This window comes from Lycorma delicatula, chromosome 2, assembly GCF_047948215.1.
Source record: "Lycorma delicatula isolate Av1 chromosome 2, ASM4794821v1, whole genome shotgun sequence".
NCBI classification, from domain to species: Eukaryota; Metazoa; Arthropoda; class Insecta; order Hemiptera; family Fulgoridae; genus Lycorma; species Lycorma delicatula.
In genome coordinates, this window is record NC_134456.1 from 60,632,545 (window position 1) to 60,656,010 (window position 23,466).

A 23,466-nucleotide genomic window follows, 5' to 3' on the forward strand; every position below is an offset into this window, starting at 1 on the left:
TCTTTGCAAAACTGTTGTAAAAACAACAAAACAATTTCAATCTTTAATAAAACAACGACGGAAAAACAATTCCTGTTCAGAAAAACTATACATCTTGCATGCTTTAGCACGTTGCTTCAACTAATGTTTCACGAAACTCATCAAATAATCTTAGAAAATGGGCTAACCGGAGAATTTTTTGATGTTAAACTTAAGTAATATTGACGCGATAAACTAATTTTAACCAATTATTGATGATTAAAATGCTTTAATTAATGAAATTTCACTGTTTATGCTTCGATCCTTAAAAAATTAAATTATTAATTTTTAATATAGTTAGTTAAAAAATAAAAACACAGATCAGATTTTAAATGGCATGATATTATCGATAAAAATTCGTAATTTTATTACGTAGGCGTGTAAGTTATGTAGTCTTTTTAAGTATAAGTGAATTTATTTCTGTAAGCCTATTATTTATCGAACAAAACAAAATAAAAGAAGGGCTTTATAATAATGCTTTCTCCCTTAATATATAAAATCAGCGTTGCGAGTGTCACTTATCAAAAAAGCTGTATGAGATACGTAGGTTTAGATTATCACTGATAGCCCACCTAATGCAGCTGCATTAACGGAAACAGTAGTCAATATTTCAAGTGAATTGTTTGTTCGCGTGCTAACCTTATCTTTCTGTTTATTATACACCGCCTGCCAAGCCGTCTATTATTCCAGAACACTTCAGAATTGGCGGCAAATTGAAAAACCATGCATCTCGTTTGTCATTTATCGATTTTACGTCCATCAAGTTTAAATACCTTATGCCAAACTACTAGTAAAACTTCTATAAACCCTATACAGAGTTCCTGTGAACTTCCTTTTCATTCGTCAATTTATATATTCAGGTTTAATGGTGTGTAGCTCAAAAGAAACATTAAGAGTAGTATTACCGCGTCATAAAAAATTTAAAATGAATGGGGGTGGAGAGAAAATAGTTTTGTTTTCCTATTCTTTCTGACATCCTGCGTTCCACACCTGCTGATTATCACTAACCGCTATATATATAATGTTACCAACAAAAAGCTTTCACCGCCATCTTGATTTACAAAATAAAGACGTACAATCATCTTAGACAGGCTATGTGTTTGTTAAATTATCAGAAAAAGAAATTGTTTTCATGTCTTCGTAAAAATTATAAATAATAAGTAAAATAATAATTTTCAACAGTAATTACGTTAAAAAAAAAAAATAAATACATCGTTCTACACGAAAATTATAGACTACAAATTAGAAATCTTTTAAATAACATTATTATAAATTGGATGTAATAATAAAAATAGGCTTATCATTACATGTAAATTTTTCCCTGTTTACAAGATAAAAGAAGGAAAAAAAGGAAATCCACACAAACAAATTAAAGAAATCAAAATATAACACTTACATAAGGACATTGTTTTATTTTTTTAGATTAATTATGTTTTTGTTTATCGAAAGCATTTTTTGTTGAAGTTTTTAATAATTTAAAACTAAATTTTTAAATAATATCACAGGCATAACGAAAAGCAGACATCTTCAGCATATCTTAAAATTTATGGGCAATATTCATAACAAGGTACTGTTCTGAACTGATATAGATCTGCATTCTCCAGTTTAACTAGTATAAACTTTCAATAATGATAATTAATTTATCTGAGATCAAACAAAACCAGTTTTTAGTTCACAAGTTGAAAGCTATTTACAATTTATATATATATTTTTTTAATATCATAATATAAATTTTAGCAAAGATTATGAAAAATAAAATTCGTTTGTAGTATTTGAAATGTGATGTTCATAATAATTAATTACATTGCGGTATGTAAATAAAAGAGGTAATTAATCAGCGGAAAACAGTACAACGTTAAATAGAAGACCGTTATATACAACATGACCATTTAGAGATTACGTTGTTTTTCATTAAAAAAAGTAAAATTTAAGAATTAAAAAAAGATTATAATTGTATTGTGATTATACCATGTACTCATTACATATGTTGCCGATTAGTTTGAACTCAGTAAATCAGGTCATAATAAATTAAAAATCAAGGTTAGTTTTATTTTAATCCAATATTAATTACATTTACATTATTTACCTGTGAAATTTCATTTTATTAATGAAATTTGATTTCGAAAAACTGAAGGTTAAGTAAAGAAAAGTAAATTTCCTACTTATATTAATTTTACTCCAACTTACACCCATGTAAAAAGCCCGAGGGGGGTTCTCTATAGTTGCCAAATGATCAATATTTAATAATTATCCTCAACAAATCTGGTTTTGAAATCTGATTTATTTTAATAAGTTAATAAAGCGTTAATTAAACCAATAAATTAATTTTGAACACTGAACATCACTCATGATTCTCAAAAAATGGTATGCAGATCCCGAAAACGCGTCAAGATGGAAAGGGGCTTCCATTTACACGTGAACAAATGAACACATGTGAATGGAGGTCCATCGAATAATATATCATTACAATTTCTTACGATTATAATTAATATTAAATGTAACAATTAATATTTATTTACTCATTAACGATCTTTTTGTAAACATTCAGAAAATTTTAAATTACCTTTTATCAGTTTTAATTTATGTACAGACGAGTAGAAAAAAATTTTATAACCGGGTTGTTCCTTTTTGGTAATTTTAAGATCAAAAAAGAAAGAAGTTTTTTCCCGTACTGATTTTACGTACTCTCAATAACAGCTAAACTGCGTTTGAAATGTAATCACCGATGTAGCCTGACGCAATGTAAAAAAAATTAAACCTCGCATCCACGCTATCGAAGTATCAGAATCAAAGATCCTAATTTTAATAGAATCTCATTCCTTTCCAAACATGTTTCCGCTAGCATGTTATTCACCTACCATTTTACTTTGTTTTTAATCTGCAAATAACAAGTTAAATAAATAACCACATTTCACAAGATTTCATTAAAACCATTACACACACAAAATATGATATCGGAAAAATATTTAAATGACTGAAAACTTAACAATACAGATATAATTTTAGAAATCAAAGGCTAACAGTTACTTTGCTCCTAAAAATGTTTATGCTGTGTCAATTTTGAAGCAGTGTTGTCGCATCCCTAGAGTAAAGATGAGAGAATGTTTATCAAAGCAATCGTCACTATAATTTAAATTTGACTTACGTAGTGGACTCTCTTTAATTACGAAAAATCCCGTCAAATGAAATTTAGCTTATACATCGGATTACTTATAAATAACGGGATTTTGAGTATTATTATTTTAACGGGTTGAATTTTTCCCTTTAACGGCAATATAAAATAAAGAGATAAGATTTATTATTTTTATTAAGACAACTACTGACGCCGACCACCGTGGTTGAGTAGGTAGCGTCTCGACATTTCGTGCAGAGGTCCCGGGTTCGAATCTCGGTCAAGCGTGGCATCTTTTCATACGCTACCAATCTTCACCGGGGTTACTGACCGTAACTGTTGATGCCCGCTTTTTCATAAAAAAAAATCTTCAATCTGTTAAATATTTATCCAGTTTATAATAACAGTAGGCTGTAAGTCTAAATTAATTTAAGGAATTTATTATAAGTAATATATTACAAGCAGTAATATTTATTTTATATATTTCGCTTTATTTCTATTTAGAAATTTTTTCACTTTATTATTATTCAACAATTTTTTCTCAGAATATAACACATTAATTTCATTTCAACTTAAAATTTCATTCAATTTCATTTCATTTCAATTCTTAAACTTAGTACCTAACTGTTTTAATTCAAGAATTCGTTTTTAAAATAAAAGATTATAAAAATACCTAATATTGAAATACTTTAAATGTAAAATGATTAAAAAAAAAGTCCACAGAAAATCTTTTGTTCAGTAAGGGATTTGAATACAGTTTGGCTTCAGTTCTGTGAAAGATTCTGGTATTTCTCACTTAACATTTAATTTTATCTTATACATAATTGTTGAAGGACCTCACTAACCTAGAAACATGCCAAAGTCGTAATTGAAATGAAGTTAATAATTAACCTTTTTCAAATATTAACTTGAACAAGAAAAATTCAGACACAAAAAAAGAATTTTTCCGTCCCAAGGATGATCATTTTAAAAACAAAAATAACGGCTCACAAAAGGTTACGCTGATAGATTTTATGTATAGTACTAATTCATAGAAAGAATAACTGTTACAACACAAAAGAAGAGTTCTGACAACACACCGGATTAAAAAAAGTAGATTTAAAAAAAAATTATTTTGTATGTTGAATGTAAAGTAGTTTTTCGTTTTTATTTATAAAAAAATAAAATAATGATATTTATTGATATACAACATCAAATATTTGACGTTTCAAGCAACCTGTTTAATTCTACACATTGCCTTATCGTACGATTATTTAACAATGTACTGGTAAGTGCATTTTTTAACAGTAAACTTTTAAATAACAAAACAAAGCTAAAAATGAAAAATATATCAATTTGAGAAAGATAAAATGTTTTTGATTATAACAAACATCTGTGTTTGACGTGAAAGTATATTTTAAGGTTAGATCTTGGTCTTTTTGCGTATCAGATATATTTATTGTTAAATTTATTTTAATACTGCAGTTAATATGATAAGGCTATCCACGCTATTCATAAGCGCGTGTATACAAACACACCCATATAACATATGTAACATATATATATACACACACTCAGACCTATTATGTAACACCAATATTAAACTCAATATAATAGATATAAAATTGAGTAAAAAATATAAGTTGCATTAACGTAATCCGATCTTTTTACTTTAAATAAAAGCTTTGAATGTAAATTTTATTTAATTAATTTTCAAAACTTTTATCCCCGTATTTAAGTCAAAATAATTAGTCCACGTATTCAAAACAAATAACTATCGGTGCTTCCTTTTTTACTACTGTACATGAAATAAATGTATTATAGTACTAAAATATTATAATATTAAATTTATTATAATACTATAATATAATTCTTCATTTTATTGTTAAAAAATGCAAAGTGTACTTTGAACTAGGGTCTACGGATTCATTTATACCAGCATACGTAGAAGTATGAAAAACAACTTTTATTATACATTTTATAATAATTTTAATAATTCTTAAATAACAACTGAAATCATTTAAACCGACCACTATGGCTGAATAGGTAGTGTCTCGGCATTTCGTTCTGAGTGCCGGATTTGAATCTCGGTCAAGCATGGTATATTTTCCATACGCTACCAATTTCCACCAAGATAATGACTGCAGCTGTTGATGGCTGCTCTTTCATAACAAGAAAAAGTAATTTATATTTTTCAACATTTATTATATTTGACAACCTCTATATTTTCTAGTGCGTTCAAGTTTAATAACTTGTTTGGTAATAACAGTTAAAATCGAGAGTAGTCTTGAGGTTTCCAAACATTTTTCTATTAACCAATTTGTTTTACTTCGTTAATGATATATTTCTTTAAAAGCGTGAAGAATGACTAAGGAAATATAAGTTTTTCTGATCACCTTTTAACCAAATTCGACGCACAATAATATATAGAATTAAAAGAACGGTTAAAAAAGTAGAATTAATTAAAGGTTATCTGATAACTAATCTTTTCTCATTGCCGTCGCCTAATTCAGGCGTTTTTCAACCAAAACTATTAAAAATCGTATGTTTACTTTTGTAATCTTAATAAGAAATCTTATTTGTAATAAAAAGCAACAATTATTATGGTAGATCTTGTATAAAATACAATTAATAAATAAAAATATGATTAAGTATTATGTGTCAATGCGGAAATGTACCCATAATTCTTGTGATAGGTCTGTTTCTGATTTTATCAGCTGCATTCCACAATAAAGATATATCTTTTATATTATTAAGCGATTGTTAAAGTGGTTTTTCCACAGATTTAAAGCAATTTATATATCATACCTATGGATTATTAAAAACACTTTCTTACTAATTTTATTAAAACAAACACAATAATTTCTCTTTTTAAATTAACTAGTCCTAAAAGACGTAATTATTATTTGAAAATAATTCTAACAAGAAACAACACCCTCTGAAATTCCTAAGTCGTACGAGAATAATGACAAATATGTATGCTATTAAGCAGTTAATACGACGTATATTTAAAAATATTGCGCGTTTTACAGAGGCGCAAAATTGAGTTAGGTTAAAAAGCAGGAAAAAAGGGTATATTAAAGGGGAAAGTAAGGTGATAATTTAAGAAATTGAGTATTAGGTATTTCGCAAGTCATTACGTTTTATGATCCAACGAGTTCAAACAACACATAAGTATGATGAATATGAGTAAGTATATGTATGTTGCACTGCTTTGTTGGCCTTATATCTCAGCATTGACCAAACCGATTTTCCTCAAATGTGGCACAAATATTTTTATAGTTGGGACTTTAATCCCATTCATTTTTTTCACAATTCGTTAAGGGGTGAGAATATCGAAAAAAACGTTTTTAATTTTCTTCAGAAGCATTTTAGAGAAAACTTTATTAAATTAAATTTGTTACCTACAATACACACACAAATAATCAAAAAAATATGTATATTTTTAAAAAATCAACCCCCGCCTCTTAAATGCAAATATATATTTTTTGGTTTTTGCTTTATCTTCCTTCGATTTAAGTATTTAAAATGTTTTTGTTGAAATAACATATATACTTCATAAACATATATAAAAGATATTATACAATGTATAATATCAATTATCAGATTACAATTTTTTTTTAAGTTATAGACGCTGGACTGTTTTTTTGAATGATTTGTATCTTGTGTAAAAATGCCATGCTTAATCGGGATTCGAACCCGGGACCTCCGATGAAAGGCCGAGACGCTACCACTCGCGCCACGGAGGCCGGCATAGACCCTGGGGACCTAAAATGCAGAAAAGTTTTTTGAAAACCTTTTTTCTTATTTTAGCCTTTACTGAAGGGAATATTAGATTTTGAGAGAAATTTACTTAAGCGACTCTGTTAAGATTAACCTATACATAAATATTTTTAGAAAAGGTTTTCTTAAAATATATCCCCCACCTCTAAAAATGCAAATATATATTCTAATTTTTGGTTCTAACTCTTTAAATTTTTATTATTAATAGCCGGGAGACTCATTCAATACTTTGCCAGCTATTTTTTTAACAGGGATAAAAGATAATATCATGGGTTAACAGAAAAGTTACTGTGGAATAAAACCACAAACTTTATTTTTAAGAAACGACTTATTTAACTTCAAGCTCATCTGTAAAGTTATGACGCGTCCTATATAATCATAGAGAAAGCCTACTTTTATATCAGGGATAAATTATACTATGAGATAAATTATATATTACAGATTTATTACTGATACTTTTCTTACATTTTTTTTAACATTAGTACTGCTACAAATTAGTTATCTTGGTATTTTAAACAATCACAAGAATGTACAAAAAAGAATTTTTAATAATTATACGATTCAAAAATATGAAAAAAGTGTACATTTTTATTACCAGTATACTAATTATTTCAAATGACTGTACTAAGTAAAATAATAGGCAATTTAAATAAATAACGCAGAAAAAAGGAAGAAATAAAAAACATAGAAACATTAAAAATTTATTTTAACGTACTGATAATCAATACAAATAACCTATCTTGACTTTCGCGTTAATGAAACCAACAAAGAGGGACGAAGTACTACCAAAAATATGAAACGCAAATAGATACATTATATAAACAATAAAAGCTCATTATAATTCTATTTATTTTTATTATAACAAACACACTAAAATTTTTTAATAAATAAATGAACTTGTTACACAAAAAGTAAAAGTAATAACATACAGTTACAAAAAAATGACAATAAATATCATATAAATATCATCTGTTTAATATTAAATAAAAATATCGTACGGTTGAATGAGAATTTTTAGATTGATTTAACGTGATCATTTCACAACGAAATTTGAAATAATATTTAATTAAAAACGTGAATTATTAAAACGTAACCAAAAAATATTCTGTAAATAAATTAAGCACTTCTTGTGTTTTGTTGTACTAGCTTAGAGAAATTTTTGAGTTTTATTAACAGGTAAAATACCAAAGGTGGCATGAAATATGATAACAATGGAATTTATATTTACGTTATGAGTTCCAGTTTGATGAAGCCTTTAATACCTCTATTTCGTTAAACCATTTCATTCTGCATTTTTACCATTTTACTTCTCTCTCACATAATATGAGCAAAATAGTATTCAACAAAATTTTATTTAAAAAATTCTTTACTAATTGCATCCGCGTGGTAATCCATCATAAATTTCAATTTAATAAACCAAATTGTGTTTACGATCCACTATTGCATAAAACCTCTGCTTTTATGTAATACATTCCAGTTTTATTTTTAAAAAGAAATTTAACAAACGAAATAATAATAATAAACAAATTTTAATATGTATATGAGTTTTTCTAATGGGTATTATATTATACTGTCAACAACGTATCACGTGGTATAAACTATGAAAAAAGTTTGAAAATAACTTAAAAGAAATATATTTAGCGTTAGGAAAGACTGAAAAATTTATATTACAAAACATCTAAATACAAACAACGGTAAGTACAAATGCAGATGTATCTAGCCATAAAATAAAAGTTTTCGATAGTTCTACCCGCTATCTTGAATCGAACATAAATTTTTTAACAGCAAAATGGCCATGTGAACGTAATTTTAAATTAAAATTTCTCAAAAAATGATAATAAAATGCCTTTTTTGACGATATCACTTTTTTCAGACTTCAGCAATCAAAATGCAAAAATTTCAAAAGAAATTAAACTAGGAAATTCCTACGCAATCTGTAAGAACTTTACTTCTTGTTTTACCTTCGGAGTACATTTAGTAAACAAACTGTAAACTGTTGCCTATACACAAAAGTGATCTACAACAGTTTCATAAATGTTACATAGTATCTATAATTGTGCAGATTGTAGCTAAGTTATTGAAAAAACGTTGAATCGTTACAAATACAATTTAAAAGTGGACGCAATAAAAATTCTTTCAGCGGGTTTTTTCATGTTTCATTTGTTATGAATTTTGTATTTTGGTATATCTTAAAAGCTAGAGTTAACACGAAAATAGGATCAATTCACCATAGCTTTCTCGTTGAATTTTACGGTAAAATCATGTTATGTAATTTCCTTACAGTTTAAAAATCTAAGTAGGATTCTAGATTGCCGTGAATCCGAGACAGTGAACAAAAACTTCTAATTTTGTAAAATTTGTGACTTCCCAATAGATGATTTGAATCTGTTTATCTAGCCTAATCCCACTCACTCTTTGTTATTTAAAATAACAAAGCGTTTCCATAATTTTTAAATGTTTGGTGTATATAATTATTATTTATTACGAAAATTGGAGAGAGAAAAATAATTTCCAAAAAATAATACTAGGTAGTCATTTCCTTTCATATTAATTGTGTGTCTAATTCAAAATAGATGCTGCCTTAATTAATAAATATTTATACACGGATATAAATGTATTACACGATATTTATGTATTATATAAATGTACGTACACGGATATAAATATGTATTTACAGAATACCAACACTAAAAAAAATTCTAATCTCTTGGAATTTAAAACTTATAAAAAATTAAACGACTTATTAAAAGTAATAACTGCTGAAATGACTTGGCTATAAATTAAATACAAATTCAAATATGGGAAAGACTTCATTTATAAAAAAGAGATTTAAAAAAAAAATTAAATTAAATTAAATTATATCTTTTCGACGTAGCAAATATACATTCTCATTTACCTACTAAACAGCTATTAGACCAATTAGAAAATAAATTAAATACATTGTTTAACTAGCTTACATCGGAATTTAAGTAGTTAAATCAAATTTATTTTGAGTGTAACGATAAATTTCACTTGGATGAGATAGGTTTGCCAGCAGTGATTATATGAATCAAGATCTATAATTTTAATATTTTGATATAATTTCACTGAAAAACAAATAAAATACGGTATTAAAATTAGTCGATCAGAAAAAAACAAAATTATATCGATTGTTTAAGAATAAAAACATATAAATTAACGATGCAATAAAATGATTAATGAATTAAATATTGATAAATAATAAACATTGTTACTGCGTATTAACATGTAATGTTATTGTAGAGTTATTATATTTTTTTATATATCTGCTTAATTGAGTACTCATAACCATAAAAATATCGCATCTTCAAAATTTAATGATAAATAAATATTTTATTAAATAAATTATTAAAAAATAAAATAATTCTCTTAGTCAGGAAATTGATAAAAAGAAGTAGAAATTTTCTTGCAGTATACAAAAAGTAGTAAACAAATGAAGTTTGCTCTACCTAATTGCATGAAGGATGCAGAAGATTCTTACAAAACAGACTGTCGGGGTGAAGTGAGAAAAACTCATACGCTTTAGAGAAGTTAACAAATGAGAGAAGCTAGAAAAGCATCGAAAATGTTGAATAGCAAGATAAATGGAAGGAGACTTAGAAGAAAACAAAAAAAAAAGATAAAATTAAGGTAGATTTATAAGTAAAGTTATAGAGAGTGGGAGACTTTTGATGGAGTAGTGAAGGGATAGAGTAAGATGGCTGTTTATGTTCCAGCACCCACCAAACCCAAGATGTTGGATTATAGGAAAAAGAAAAAGAAAACAAGAATATTGTAGAATAAGCAAATGAAAAATCATGGTAATTAAGATATAAAAATTATTAATAAAAAATTGTTGTACCCTCTAAGTTATAAGTAAACTCTTTATAACCCGTTCTTTTATTATAACCCGTTCTAATTAATAAAATTTATAATGTAAATATGTCATAAAAGTAAAATTAATACTTTCAGCCAATTAAAAAATAATTAACCTTATCTTATGAAGATAAAGAATAAAGATGAAAGTTCATACAAACATAGGTTCGGAAACGATTCGATAATGAGTGTCGGCTGGCGAAAGATTCGCCTTGATTTTTATCCCTTTGATAAAGGACTGTAATTCTTGAGTCCGCCAAATTCAAAGATGCATTTAGAGCTTTTATATGAAATCTGACCTGGAAATTTTAAAATAATTGATCATAGAACTGTATTTTAAGTAGTTTTTTTTAGAAATGTGGAGTAAAAGACAAAAGATTGGGATCGAAGAACATAATATAATTGGCGTTAAATAACGCCAATTATTAAACGGGCAATAAATATAAAAAAATTTTGAATAAAACTTGTTGAGATTTTCTTCAGAATAAAACTATATGAATAAATTATTTCATAAACTAAATATAAATGAAAGAATTTTGAAGTTTATTAATTCAAAACAAATGAAAACTTGGCGGATTATAACAAGTTATTAAACGAAACAAAATTTTCAATATTAAAAATCAAACGAATATCTATAGATGTATAATTTTTTTATAGACTTTATTCTTGATTAGAAGATAAAATAAAACTGATTAAATAAAACTTGATTATATGCAATTAAATTATTTTTAAAATCTTCCAAAGAAGCACTAATCGCGAAAGCCAAGATAGATTACTGCTACAGATTATTATCAGTCCATTAAAATCTATTTTTATTGCTTTCTGTGTTTTTTATTTCTTCTTTTTTCTGTGTTATTTATTTATTTAAATTTAAAATATAATAATATTAATAATATATATATATATATATATATATATATATATATATATATATATAAACGAATACATATTTTAAAGAGACTTGCAGTGTATCTCAACTTTGACGTCATTTCGGTACCGTAAACGGTTTTTTGATAGGTCTATCGAGTCTAATATAATTATTGGTTTTATGACTTAGTTTCTTTTTAAAAAATATCCGTTTAAATTCATAATTGATGTCTGGAATTCCTTAAGAATTACATCGGCAGATGTAATACCGAACTTATTACAACACAGGGGATATTAGTTACTCCTACATGCATTAGTAGTTTCGATTTAAAATTATATTTTAGTATGACAGACGTTTTTAAATTGCAATGGCTTTTAAAGAAAGATTTATAACCTGGAGTTTTAAATAAGGTGCAAGATTTGAGGACTTGGAAGTCAAGTAGAAGAGCTGCTTACGCCTAATGTCAAAAGTTTTTACATATTGTGATAACATGTAAATTCCAAGTAAGTCCCTTTTTCTATGTAAAGCCTGAAATATTTTTAAATTTAAATATCTTACATTAAGAATTAATCTTTATAAATAAAGTTAATACTCAAAATTGTGTAGAAAAGGAACAAAATCTTTAACCTTTATTAGTAGTATTTTTAACAATTTTATTAAACATACACAAATATTTAAAAAATATATTTACTTGTCTCGTTAAAGTAAGTATTCGTTTATCAAGATTAATTAACGTTTAATCCCCGTTATAGAACTGTCGCTGAGCAGTGATCTTTTGAAAGCTTTTTAAGATCATTTAATTTTTTGTAATCAAGATCTGTTCATTTATATATACATGAAATGAAACTCTTCCACTAATAGTTGGTTTATAATAAGAGCCTATGATTAAAAGGTAAAAACCATTAAATTTTCAATAATTTTGTAAAAACCTTTTGTAGGCGCTAAAAATTTGTAGAAAAAGTTTTGTATCGTTTTCATCGTTTCTTCACTTTTTTCATCGTTACCCGATGAAAAAAAGTTTTATTAAGACAGTTAAAATATTTTCTGAGAAATTCAGTTTTGAAATACTGAAAAATATTGGTCGCATTCATCATAAAAAGCCTATTTTTCAATGTTTAAGTTTTGCAAATTGATCAAAACTATAATTCGGATAACTTGTATTACATTAATTTAATAAAATGTTACTTTTATATATCAGTTGAATTAAAAGTTAATATAATTGAGTTCACTTTAGATGTACAATCACCAACCAATGAATCTGGTATTGATGTAACCGGATTATTTAAAACCGATTGATTATACTATTCCAGTTCTGATCTATACCTTATATAGAAAAAACCACTTCATTCGTATTTTGCAATTAACAGTAATTTTCCTGTAATTTTAAAATTTAATATTTTATATATATATTTTTTTTATTTAAAAAAAATTTCATTTCATTAAATTAAAGATAATTATAAAATGTTAAAATTGTACATCATTAAACAAGGTCAATACTTGACATCTCATAATAACTGCATATTTATTCACGTATAAACAGGTAATATGCATACATATGTATAAGTCAAAAGTTAACTTACTCTTCGCTCTCGAAAATTATTAAAGTTTCAAGTGGTAAAACTATGTATAAGTATGATCAAGTTTTACATTAATTAAGCTAAAACTTCGTATATCTATTATTGCTATTTATAATATTTATTATTTATATGTTTAATAAATTTTTAGTACGATATTTTAAGATATTACGCTGAAGTTATTATTTATTTTATCAGAATTAATTATAATTAATGAATATAATTTGGGCATTTGCCCAAATCTATTGAATGTATATTATTTAAATAATATACTACTATTATTATCACGATTATTTTGATAAATGATCTATGTATAGACTCTACAGAATATATTTAAATATACCCCATGAATGAATACAGTTTTAATACTTCATTCAGTAGTGCATACGGTACTTTTTTAAATGATGTATCATGAGCTTTTATGTTGAATTCAATTCGATAATTATCAAACAATTTTGATATATTAATCTGAGAAATATAATATCACCGCCCGTTATTTAAATTTACTTTTAAATGATTTTATATTAACTTAGAATAAACAAATTAATCCTTTCTCAAATTGTAATTGATTAAAAAAGTTTTTTTCGGAGATCACGTTTTATAGTAGTCGTGAAACATGTACAAAAAAGATTAGATTCCTTTGAAATGTAATTTTAAAGAGGAGTATAAAAAACTAGACGGATTGTAAAGCTTAAAATTATGAGATTTTTTAGAAAAAAAAAGATTAAAAAAGGCGATAATAGCAAAATTTTCTGAATAGGCGAATTATGGGCAGCCAGGATTAATTAATTTTGGAGTTAACTTTCAGGATTAAGAAGTTGAAAAAAGCTTCATAAAAAAAGATTTATTGCATTTTTTTTTTTATAATATTGAAAGTAATATAAAGAAACTACAGATTAACTTCAATTTTATTATTAGTATAAGTATGAGTTTATTTTTATTAATATTTACAATTTGATGCGTTTCAGAGTTGCACACCACGTCAGATTGGTTTTACAGATTTCCCTAAGGAAAACTTGTTAGTTGTCTATTATCAATTCTAATTTTTCATATGTTATAAGGTACAAGTTATGTTATAATGTTACAATATTCAATTTAATTTTTGAATATTCTTAAATTATACGTAATTTCTCCATAAATAATAGTTTTTACTTATTTATTTTTTTACGGATTGTTTTTAGAAATTGATTACAAAAAAATGAATCATTTCTGAGAACTTTTTTAGCAAAATTTTCAGGGAGAAATTTTTTATATAAGCATTTTTAACCCTTGTATTTTAGATTTAATTATATTTTTCCAATTAAATTCTGTATTATTTGACGTAGTTAAAAGAGTTTTAACTGAAGTTAAGTACAAATAAAAACACAAAATAAAGATATATATATATATATAAATACTTATTTACATTAATGAAATCATCTTTTGAAAAAATAATAAACTTAATAAAATCTGAGTAACGATTGATCTCTATCCTGTAGGACGTGAAATTTTATAGAGCGTATAATTTTGCTGTTCGAATTTTATTCATTCCGCTCGTTCCAAAGAGTTACAATAAATTGCAATAATAATTTACGCTTTGATGTCAGTGGAATCCAATAGATATCCTCAACAAATCTTGATAATGCTTTGTAAAACATTACATAATAATGATATTACAGCATGAGTTTACAATTAAGTTGGAAATATAAATAATAGACTGCTCACAAGAACAATCAAGCGCGCACAACTGCACACACACGCACGCGAATAATGTAAAGATCACAGAATAAATTAAACAAAAGAATATTTGTAATGTAAAATTAAAAATTCCATCACTTTTTTACAAACAAAAAGGATTAAAATTTTAAATTGTGTTTTGCCTTTTTACTGAAAAAGGCCGTAATTTTCAGCGATTAATTTTCTAATTTTTTTTTCGTATAAGAATTTTTTTTCCTATAAGACCGATTCGTTGAACAGCCACCTTTTATCCAAGCTAGCGGTGGACCCAAAATGGCCTACTAAAATTACCAGGTTTCCTTGTTTCTAAATGTCAATTCCAGTTGGATATTTGCACTAAAGGAAAATAGCTTACATAGATTTTTTTTTAAATTATTTATTAATAACCTTTTTATGAAAAAAATTCGAATATTTATTTTTAATTAGCTCTAATATCATAATGTGTACCTTACAAATAAGCATACACGCAATGTTTTAAATTTCTATGAAATTCTGAAAGTTTAATAAACTCATGATACAAAATATCAATCTATGTAAATCCACATGTTAATTTTTTAACAAACGCTTCAATTTTTTTCTCACAGATGTATTAAACGAATACTGATTTTATCACTGGAAAAACGTGTGCAGCGTAATAATAATAAATCAAACTAATCAGTAATAATAATCACACTAAATAATCAATTAATCAAACCGTAAATATAAGTATAATTTTAAATTGTAACACTCCTACATAAAATACTATATCAATACTGACGGACTTTATGAAGAAGTAACCGATCTCAATTTAAAAAGTATAGTTTTGGGAAGGAATTTTTTCAGTGAAATAAAAAACCTGAATATAATAAAATACGAGTACGAAACGCTATAAAATTTTAATACAACCGCAAAAAAAAATTTGTGACAACTTGTCATCTTACAGACTAGTTTATCATAATTAAAAGACATATATATATATATATATATATATATATATATATATATATATATATATATATATATATAAATAAATATTTTATTTTAAAAATTCTTTAAGTTATATAATCATTAAATATCAATAAATAAAAAATTACAAAAAAAAATTAAATTAATATTAATTATTTCACTCCATATCAGAAGCTTTTTGAAGTAAAACTATTATTTTTTGCATTTTTTTTTTGTATTTATTAATATTTAATGGTTGTATAACCTAAAGAATTTTTAAAATAAAGTATTTATTATCTACGTAAAACAATCAAGAAATTTATTTTTAGATGTGATATATATATATATATATATTTTGTAATGTAGTTTATTTTGTTTAGGTTTTATTAGTCATACCATTTTTATTTGCCATAAACAAAGAAAAATATCTGTACTGTTAAATTAATTTCTTAAATTCTTATAAGCGTAAAAAAATTAATTCTCCTTTATTCTACTGACAAAGAAAATTGTAATTTTAATAAAACCAAATTCAAAATTAAATTGTCATTAATACTTCCAGTTTACTGTAAGAATATTTTAATAAATATAATAGTTGAATGAGCATTTTTACCGCAGTTGTTGGGAGTAAACGAAGTTCTTAAACAAAACAAAGAAATGTATAGTTCAACTGTGATTATAAACGGATGAGGAATGATGAATTAGACTTTTGGGATCCGAATTTAATAATAGGAATTGCGGTGAATACAATTAGCTTTGTATTTTTGCTTGAGTGAAGTCAAAGGGGATTTTTGAAGATTAAGTTACGAAGAATCTTGTACTTTTCCTAGATTTTTGAGCTTCAATCTTATAAAATGAACAGTTTCCCACAGTAATACGATTTTTCCAAGTTCTGCAATAAATATATACTAAATTACAGACTATATTTGAATATAATGTGAAAAAAGTTATAATTTTATTATTAAAAGGTTGGATGCAAAAAAAAACAGATTTTTAACTAGTAATCTTTCCTTTTTTTTAAAGTCATTAAAATATTTCAATAGTATTAAAGCTGAACGAATAATAAACTGAAATTTGATTACTTTTTATAACGACGAATTTTTTCGCTAAACGTTTCAACTGCTTCAGCCAACTAATGTGTAAAAAGCTATATAGAAATAACGTAACCGAACAATCCTGCTAATTTTATCTTCATTCATAAAGCTATAAACTTTATTCCGAATACTTATTAATATAATAGTTAAAATAAATGTCAATAAGCAACCAAACAAACTGTTTTTGTTTAGAAAAATCTTTTATCTGTAAAAATATTTAAATTAATAATTAAAGCAATAATAGTAATAACAATTATTATTTTCACTTCATTATAGAAGATAGGAAGATTTAAAATAGATAAAAACGTCTCTCATTGATCATTTACTTGTAGAGAGAGATGTTTTTAATAGTTGTATATGTATAAACTTACATAGTAATTGCATTCAAATACATCGAAAATGTTTTAAAAAAATTAAAATACATTGCTGATTTTATTTAAAATTTGCACAAATAATATTTTTCGGGTTGAAAATGGTTAAAAAATAAAAGCTGAAAACTATGAAAAATGAAATATAAATAGATTTAGATTTCAAGATGGTTCGTGAAAGTTATTGTTACTTTCTTTACAAACTTCAATCAATGATATTCTTTTCACCCGCACATCATGGAAACCCCTGAACTGATTAATAAGATTTTGTTGGTTGTGACTGATACTTGATAAGTAGATGAAGAAACCTTGGTGGTTCCAGATATAAAAGTTTCTTGTACCCAATCCTATCTCTATCTATATAAATGTCTACGAGAACTCAGTTTAATTAAAATAAGTTCCCAGATTATCTTGCATTAATATATTTCACTCTTAATATTATACTAAAAGATACATTACAATTTATATGTTGATATCTCCCTAAAAACACATACAAAAATTAAAATAAATGTAAAATCTGTAATTATGTCCCGTAAAAAGTGTAACTAATTTTAAAATTCTTCTTGAATCATTAGAAGAAGGTGATGTGACATTCACCTTCAATTTTTTCAAATTATGCCAGCATATTTAAAACAAATAATATTGGATGCACTGAAACATTAAACGATAGAAAAACTGCCTTTTCTTCTTTTCTAAATAACTACATAAACCTATTTCTTAAAATAAAAAATTATTTTTATATATTACTAATAATATATTGTATTATCATGTAATGTATTATGTATTTGATTCATGTGCAATAATTTGTTTTAAAAGTAACAGTACGTTTGTTACTTGTAATTATTAATTACAAGAGCATTTAAAACCATTTTGTGGTTAATGCTAGCTAGTGTTTCTGCACGCGAGTGGGTGTTCTTTTCGTATGAAAAAATGTAGTGAGTTTAAATCTGTTTTGAAAATTTGTACAATTTTTAGAATAATAAGGATGCTATTTTTAGACAAAGAAACTTTTTTTTATTAAAAAACCGAATTCAAACGTCTATGTAAAACTGCCTTGTTTGCTTAAAAATCGTAATTTATAGAAAACTTAATTATGAATGCAAACATTTCAACTTAATTTTTATTTATCTTTACCTCAACTTCCTATTCTTCTTCATAAAAGTTTTTATGACGACCTTTTAAAGAAATATAACTCCTAAAAAAACTGAAAATTTCCTTTACCCAACGGGAACAAATTCAAAAAAGTTATTAAAACAAAAAAAAATTACGCACTTTTTTAATCAGCAAACGTTTTATTATTTTTTGAAAGATATTAAAGATACAAGTGAAAATCATACACGTTATCCTTGCGTATTGTTTACAATAAATTACTATTATTTAATGAAAAGTAAAATAAAAATTTGCTGAAAAGAAAAAATGAAAAAAAATATATATATTAATAAATATTCTTTTCATAATAAAAATGAACAATTCTTATTAAAAAAAAAAAAAAATAGTAATTCTGTATTTTTAATTTGATGTTTTTTTTCGTTTTTACTTTTTTTCTTACATTTGTTTCTTGCATTTAAACTTAGTATGTTAAATCCAAATTAAGATACACATTTATATTAAAAACGTTTAGTATAACAACTAAACAGAAATTATTAAGAATCAAAAGAATTGCAACTTCATAATATGCCTTTTTCACAAAATTAGAACGATTAAAAAATAAAAAAGAAACCAAAAAAAGTTATAATAGATGAAATATTAAATATAGATATACCAGCGTTCTCCAGTCGGGGCTTCAAACGCAACATTTTTTTTAATAGCAAACTTATTTATTTACAAATAAAAGTTATTTAATAAAGAATATTGTTTCCAGATTTTCATTAAATCCCCGTCTTGGCATTTAATGAAAATTTTGGTAAATTTTTTTTTGTGATGCTTGAATGAATAAGCTCCTGCTTGAACTTACTCTAGAACAAACCACATTAAATTGTCCGTGAAAGAAACAGTCCTCTCTTAAATTAATGCCTGCCTACTTCATCTATTGTCCTTGAAAATTATTAATCGTCATTTTTAGCACCCACAACCTGGCTTCGCCTGCACTACATGGTTACATGCATTTTCCCTCGTGGTCAGGGGATATTTAGTCGGTAATAGCTCGCTTCGCTCGCTCTTCTTGTCTGGCCTGAGAGCTCTGCCTCTTGGACCCCGCTGTGTTCATTAACCTCATGCTTGTGAGAATAATAATGATAAATAAAAATTAAACAATGTTCAATTTATAAAAAAAATATAATTGTATTGTTATTTCTTGAACAGTTTGGCAAGTACAGGACTCGAAATTTTGAGTGATCTGAAGTATCGGGTTTCAAAATACTCAGCCTTCCTCTTAAAGATATTAGTTATAATTGATTGCCGGTATTGTTTACGGGTAAAAATGTATTTTGCCCGGTTTTCACCGTTACCCGACACACACCACTACTTCGTATCCGTACTTCGCTTATCTTTTTTTTATTTTGTGTTTTTTAGTTGGAGACATGCAGAAAGTTGCCTCACATATACAGTAACACTGGCTGTGTTTGTTGAGCCAACGCGCGCCGTACACTGTAGCTAAATAAAAAAAACTCAAAAATGATTTTTAGATATCTATCTGAAAAATATTTGCAATGATTGTTCAATTTTTTTTCCAATCTTCACCAATTTCAAGGTCGAATTTCGAAAAATGTAGAAATTTGTTTTCAGATATTTACATGAAAATTACACCAAAAATTAAGTTGATAACCTAATTTGTTACAGAGAAATTAAAAAAATTGAAAATTTTATTGTTACTCCATTTTAACCCTTTAAGCTCGGAATTAAAAAAAATCTTTTAGTGCGCACTCACACCGTAAGAAGAATATGTATACAAATTTTCATCAATTTATCTTTAACATTCTTTGCTAGACGTTGATAAATCAGTCAATCATTCAGAACAAGTTGCTTTGTTGGCACAGATACGATTTTAAATTTATTTACTCTAATTCCATATATTTCTTTTAACGAAAATTATTTGTTCAAATAAAAACTTGACAGGAAAATATTGAAGAATAAAAATAATTTTATTTATATTTTCGAATTGTTAACGAGAGATTTATTTAATATGTTATTTCAGATTATTTATTAGAAAAGTTATAAAATTTAAGTTAGTTTGCAATAATTTTTATTTATCATATTTTATATCAAATAAAAAAAATATTTTTAAGAAAACTCTACCTTGGAAAAAGTCTTTTTCATTATATACATTTACACGTTATTGAAAACATGTCACTTTCTTTCCGAAAGTTTAAACAAATGTTTTTTAACGTTTTTATTTTGATTTTAAAAAGAATTTAAAATTTTTACATTATAAATTTATTTCAGTTTTAAATTTAAAAATCTTTAGGAAATAAAATCTATAAACTTATATCTCTTTAATCTGTTAGGCGAAGAAATACAAACTAAAATTTGTATTTTATAAAGGAAAGGCATAGAAAACTCAAGATATCATTTATGAAAAGTATTTTTTTTTTTTTTTCATATTAACTAGGATATACAAAAAACTTACCATATTTTTCTTTTTTTTTTCAAAAAAGTAATGCATCAAAAAAGGAGCAAGGTAAGTAATTTGACTGAAAGAAATATTCGCTTTTACGGAAAGATATAAAGAAATGAAATATTAAATAAATACGTAGGGTTATAAACTTCATCATAAAAAATTGCTACAGTAAAATTCAATAATTTCTTAGTACCTGAAATTAAATGATCGTGTATTTAAACTAAAATATTTATTTTAGTATCCTATACCGTACTAATAAAATAAACGTATAATAATGAATGGCTAAGTATTTTTTGACGATTAAAAGAAAGAATAACTCAGTTACGTTACGTTTACTTCATTTTATATAAAAGCCAAAATATAAAATAATGTAACATTTAAATAATTTTTATTTACATTTTAGAACGATCAAAAATTAATTATAAATTTAATTTGAATAATTTGTCTACTCAAAATACAAATAGATTCCTTATAAAAATTACAAAAAAATATATATATATAATCGAATTTCAAAATAATAATACAGATTATAAAGACGTTTTATTACAACTAGTCAAATAATTATATTTTATGAAAGCACATTTTATTATTCAAGTAAGAAAATATACAACACACTCAAGAAAAACACGCTAATAAGATTTAAATTTATGTATAAAAATGTCGGGTTTCTTTTCCGATGTGACAAATGACTGTTTCTAATATATTTTTTCTGTATTTAATTATGGACATTTTTTTTATTCGACGAACGGCTACGTTAAGTTTTACTCATTTATCTATCGATCTTACTAAATAATATATTAATAATTAACAAATTAATCTTATAACGGAAAAAATTATTTAAAATATCATGGAAGAACTTTAATTCTACAATTTTATGATATATCAGAACTTAAACTATCACACTACCAATAATTAAATAATGATCACCCAAATGTATTTAAAAAAATATAAACACAGTTTTTTAAAGATATTATAGCTTTAAATAAAAAATAGGAAACAGATTTTTTTAACAGAACATAAAACGTATTTATTTAATGGTAATTTTCTTCTAATAACTTTTAATGTTAAAAAGAATTTAATAATCTAATAATTAATTGAACAATCAGAAGTTCTAATATCTTCAGTAATAAAAATTACTGTAATATTTTTTAAAAGGATATTAAATGCGAAATTAGTCTATATTTGTTTATTAGGTTAACTATCCAGTTTTAACCCTCTTCTACCGATAATAAAATGACAGTCAGAAATTTAATACAATATTTTTAAAACAATAAATAAAATATATATATATTCTCTAACAACATTAATAAATAGTTAATAAATAAACAAAAAATTATATATTATATTTGAATGATTTAGATTCAAATAATACATTCTTTTTTAATAAATTTGAAGTGGAAAACAAATTACATATTAAAAAAAAAATCATTTATTTTGCTTTGTTTTCTATTATTTAATATACACTATATTATTTCCTTTCTTATCATTCAGGACGTATTTCGCGGGATTATGAAAACAGAATGAATTAAATAATTGTAAATATTTCATAACAATAATAATTAAACAACCGTTACCTCTTGCAGATAAAGTAAAAATGGGTGCAAAAAAGAACGAAATGAGAAAAATAAGATGACAAATCATGGTGCACAAACACGCGGCGTTTCCAGTTCAACAGCAAGAGAGGACACAACACCACCGGGTTTGATGCACAGTCGCCGGCAGACCAGCAGATACTAACATTACTTTGCTGCCCTACCAAACACTGTAACAATACTGATGCGCGCGCAGAAACCACACAACCCTCTCTTTTAGTTATTGTTACTAATGAAATAAAATAGAATAAATAAAAAAATTATATTAATACATAGAAATATAAAAATTAATTAAGGATTTTATGTTATAACTACTTAAAAATACACAGAATGATATTTTGTTTGGCATTATTAAACTAACAGAGAAACAAATCTTCTACGAAAATACCATGTAAAACAAAATAGTTTATTACTTATGACTATTTTAGCAATTCATATTCACTTCATAAAATCTGATAAAACACAATCAGATCAGAATTTCATTTTGTGAGAAAACCTTTCTACCGAAATAATTCTTCCCAAATTAAACATTAAACAAGAGTACTCTTATAATTCTTTATCATTTTAAAATGGCATATTTTAAATTTTTAACTACATCAAAGCATGGAACTATCATGCTATCCGTAACGATGAATTAAATCTTTCATCCATCTTAGAATTAATGAAAAAAAATAATATCGACAAAATCCGAACACGAGAAGAAATAAAATATCAGTCTGTGTTCTCTAAATATTATTTTCTGACACTATTGTACAAGAAGGCTGGAATATTACTTAATATTAACTGTAGTATTGTTGTTTTTAAAAATTATGCTACTTCCAGCTAAAAAAAACTCTCAGAGGCAATTTTCTACTCTCTAACTCCCTCGGGGAATGATAACTACCCTCTAGTATGAAACAACATTTGGGAAACCCATAAGTTTTGGGGTAGAACAAAATAAGAAAGGGAAAAATCGTTCACAACCTTATAAAATGGAAAAAGAATTATGAGGTTCGCAAATGTATTCTTATAA

At 25.4% G+C, this 23,466-nt stretch overlaps 1 protein-coding gene across 1 annotated transcript in view; it reads right to left on the reverse strand.

The window, feature by feature from the left end:
* LOC142320185 (limbic system-associated membrane protein-like) overlaps positions 1-22,600 on the reverse strand; it is a 507,330-nt gene extending 484,730 nt beyond the window's left edge. Inside the window, exon 1 of the mRNA XM_075357870.1 lies at positions 22,437-22,600. Within this exon, the coding sequence (XP_075213985.1) occupies positions 22,437-22,503 (67 nt within the window). The 5' untranslated portion in view covers positions 22,504-22,600. The remainder of the gene's footprint in view (positions 1-22,436) is intronic.
* Positions 22,601-23,466: the final 866 nt, after the last annotated feature.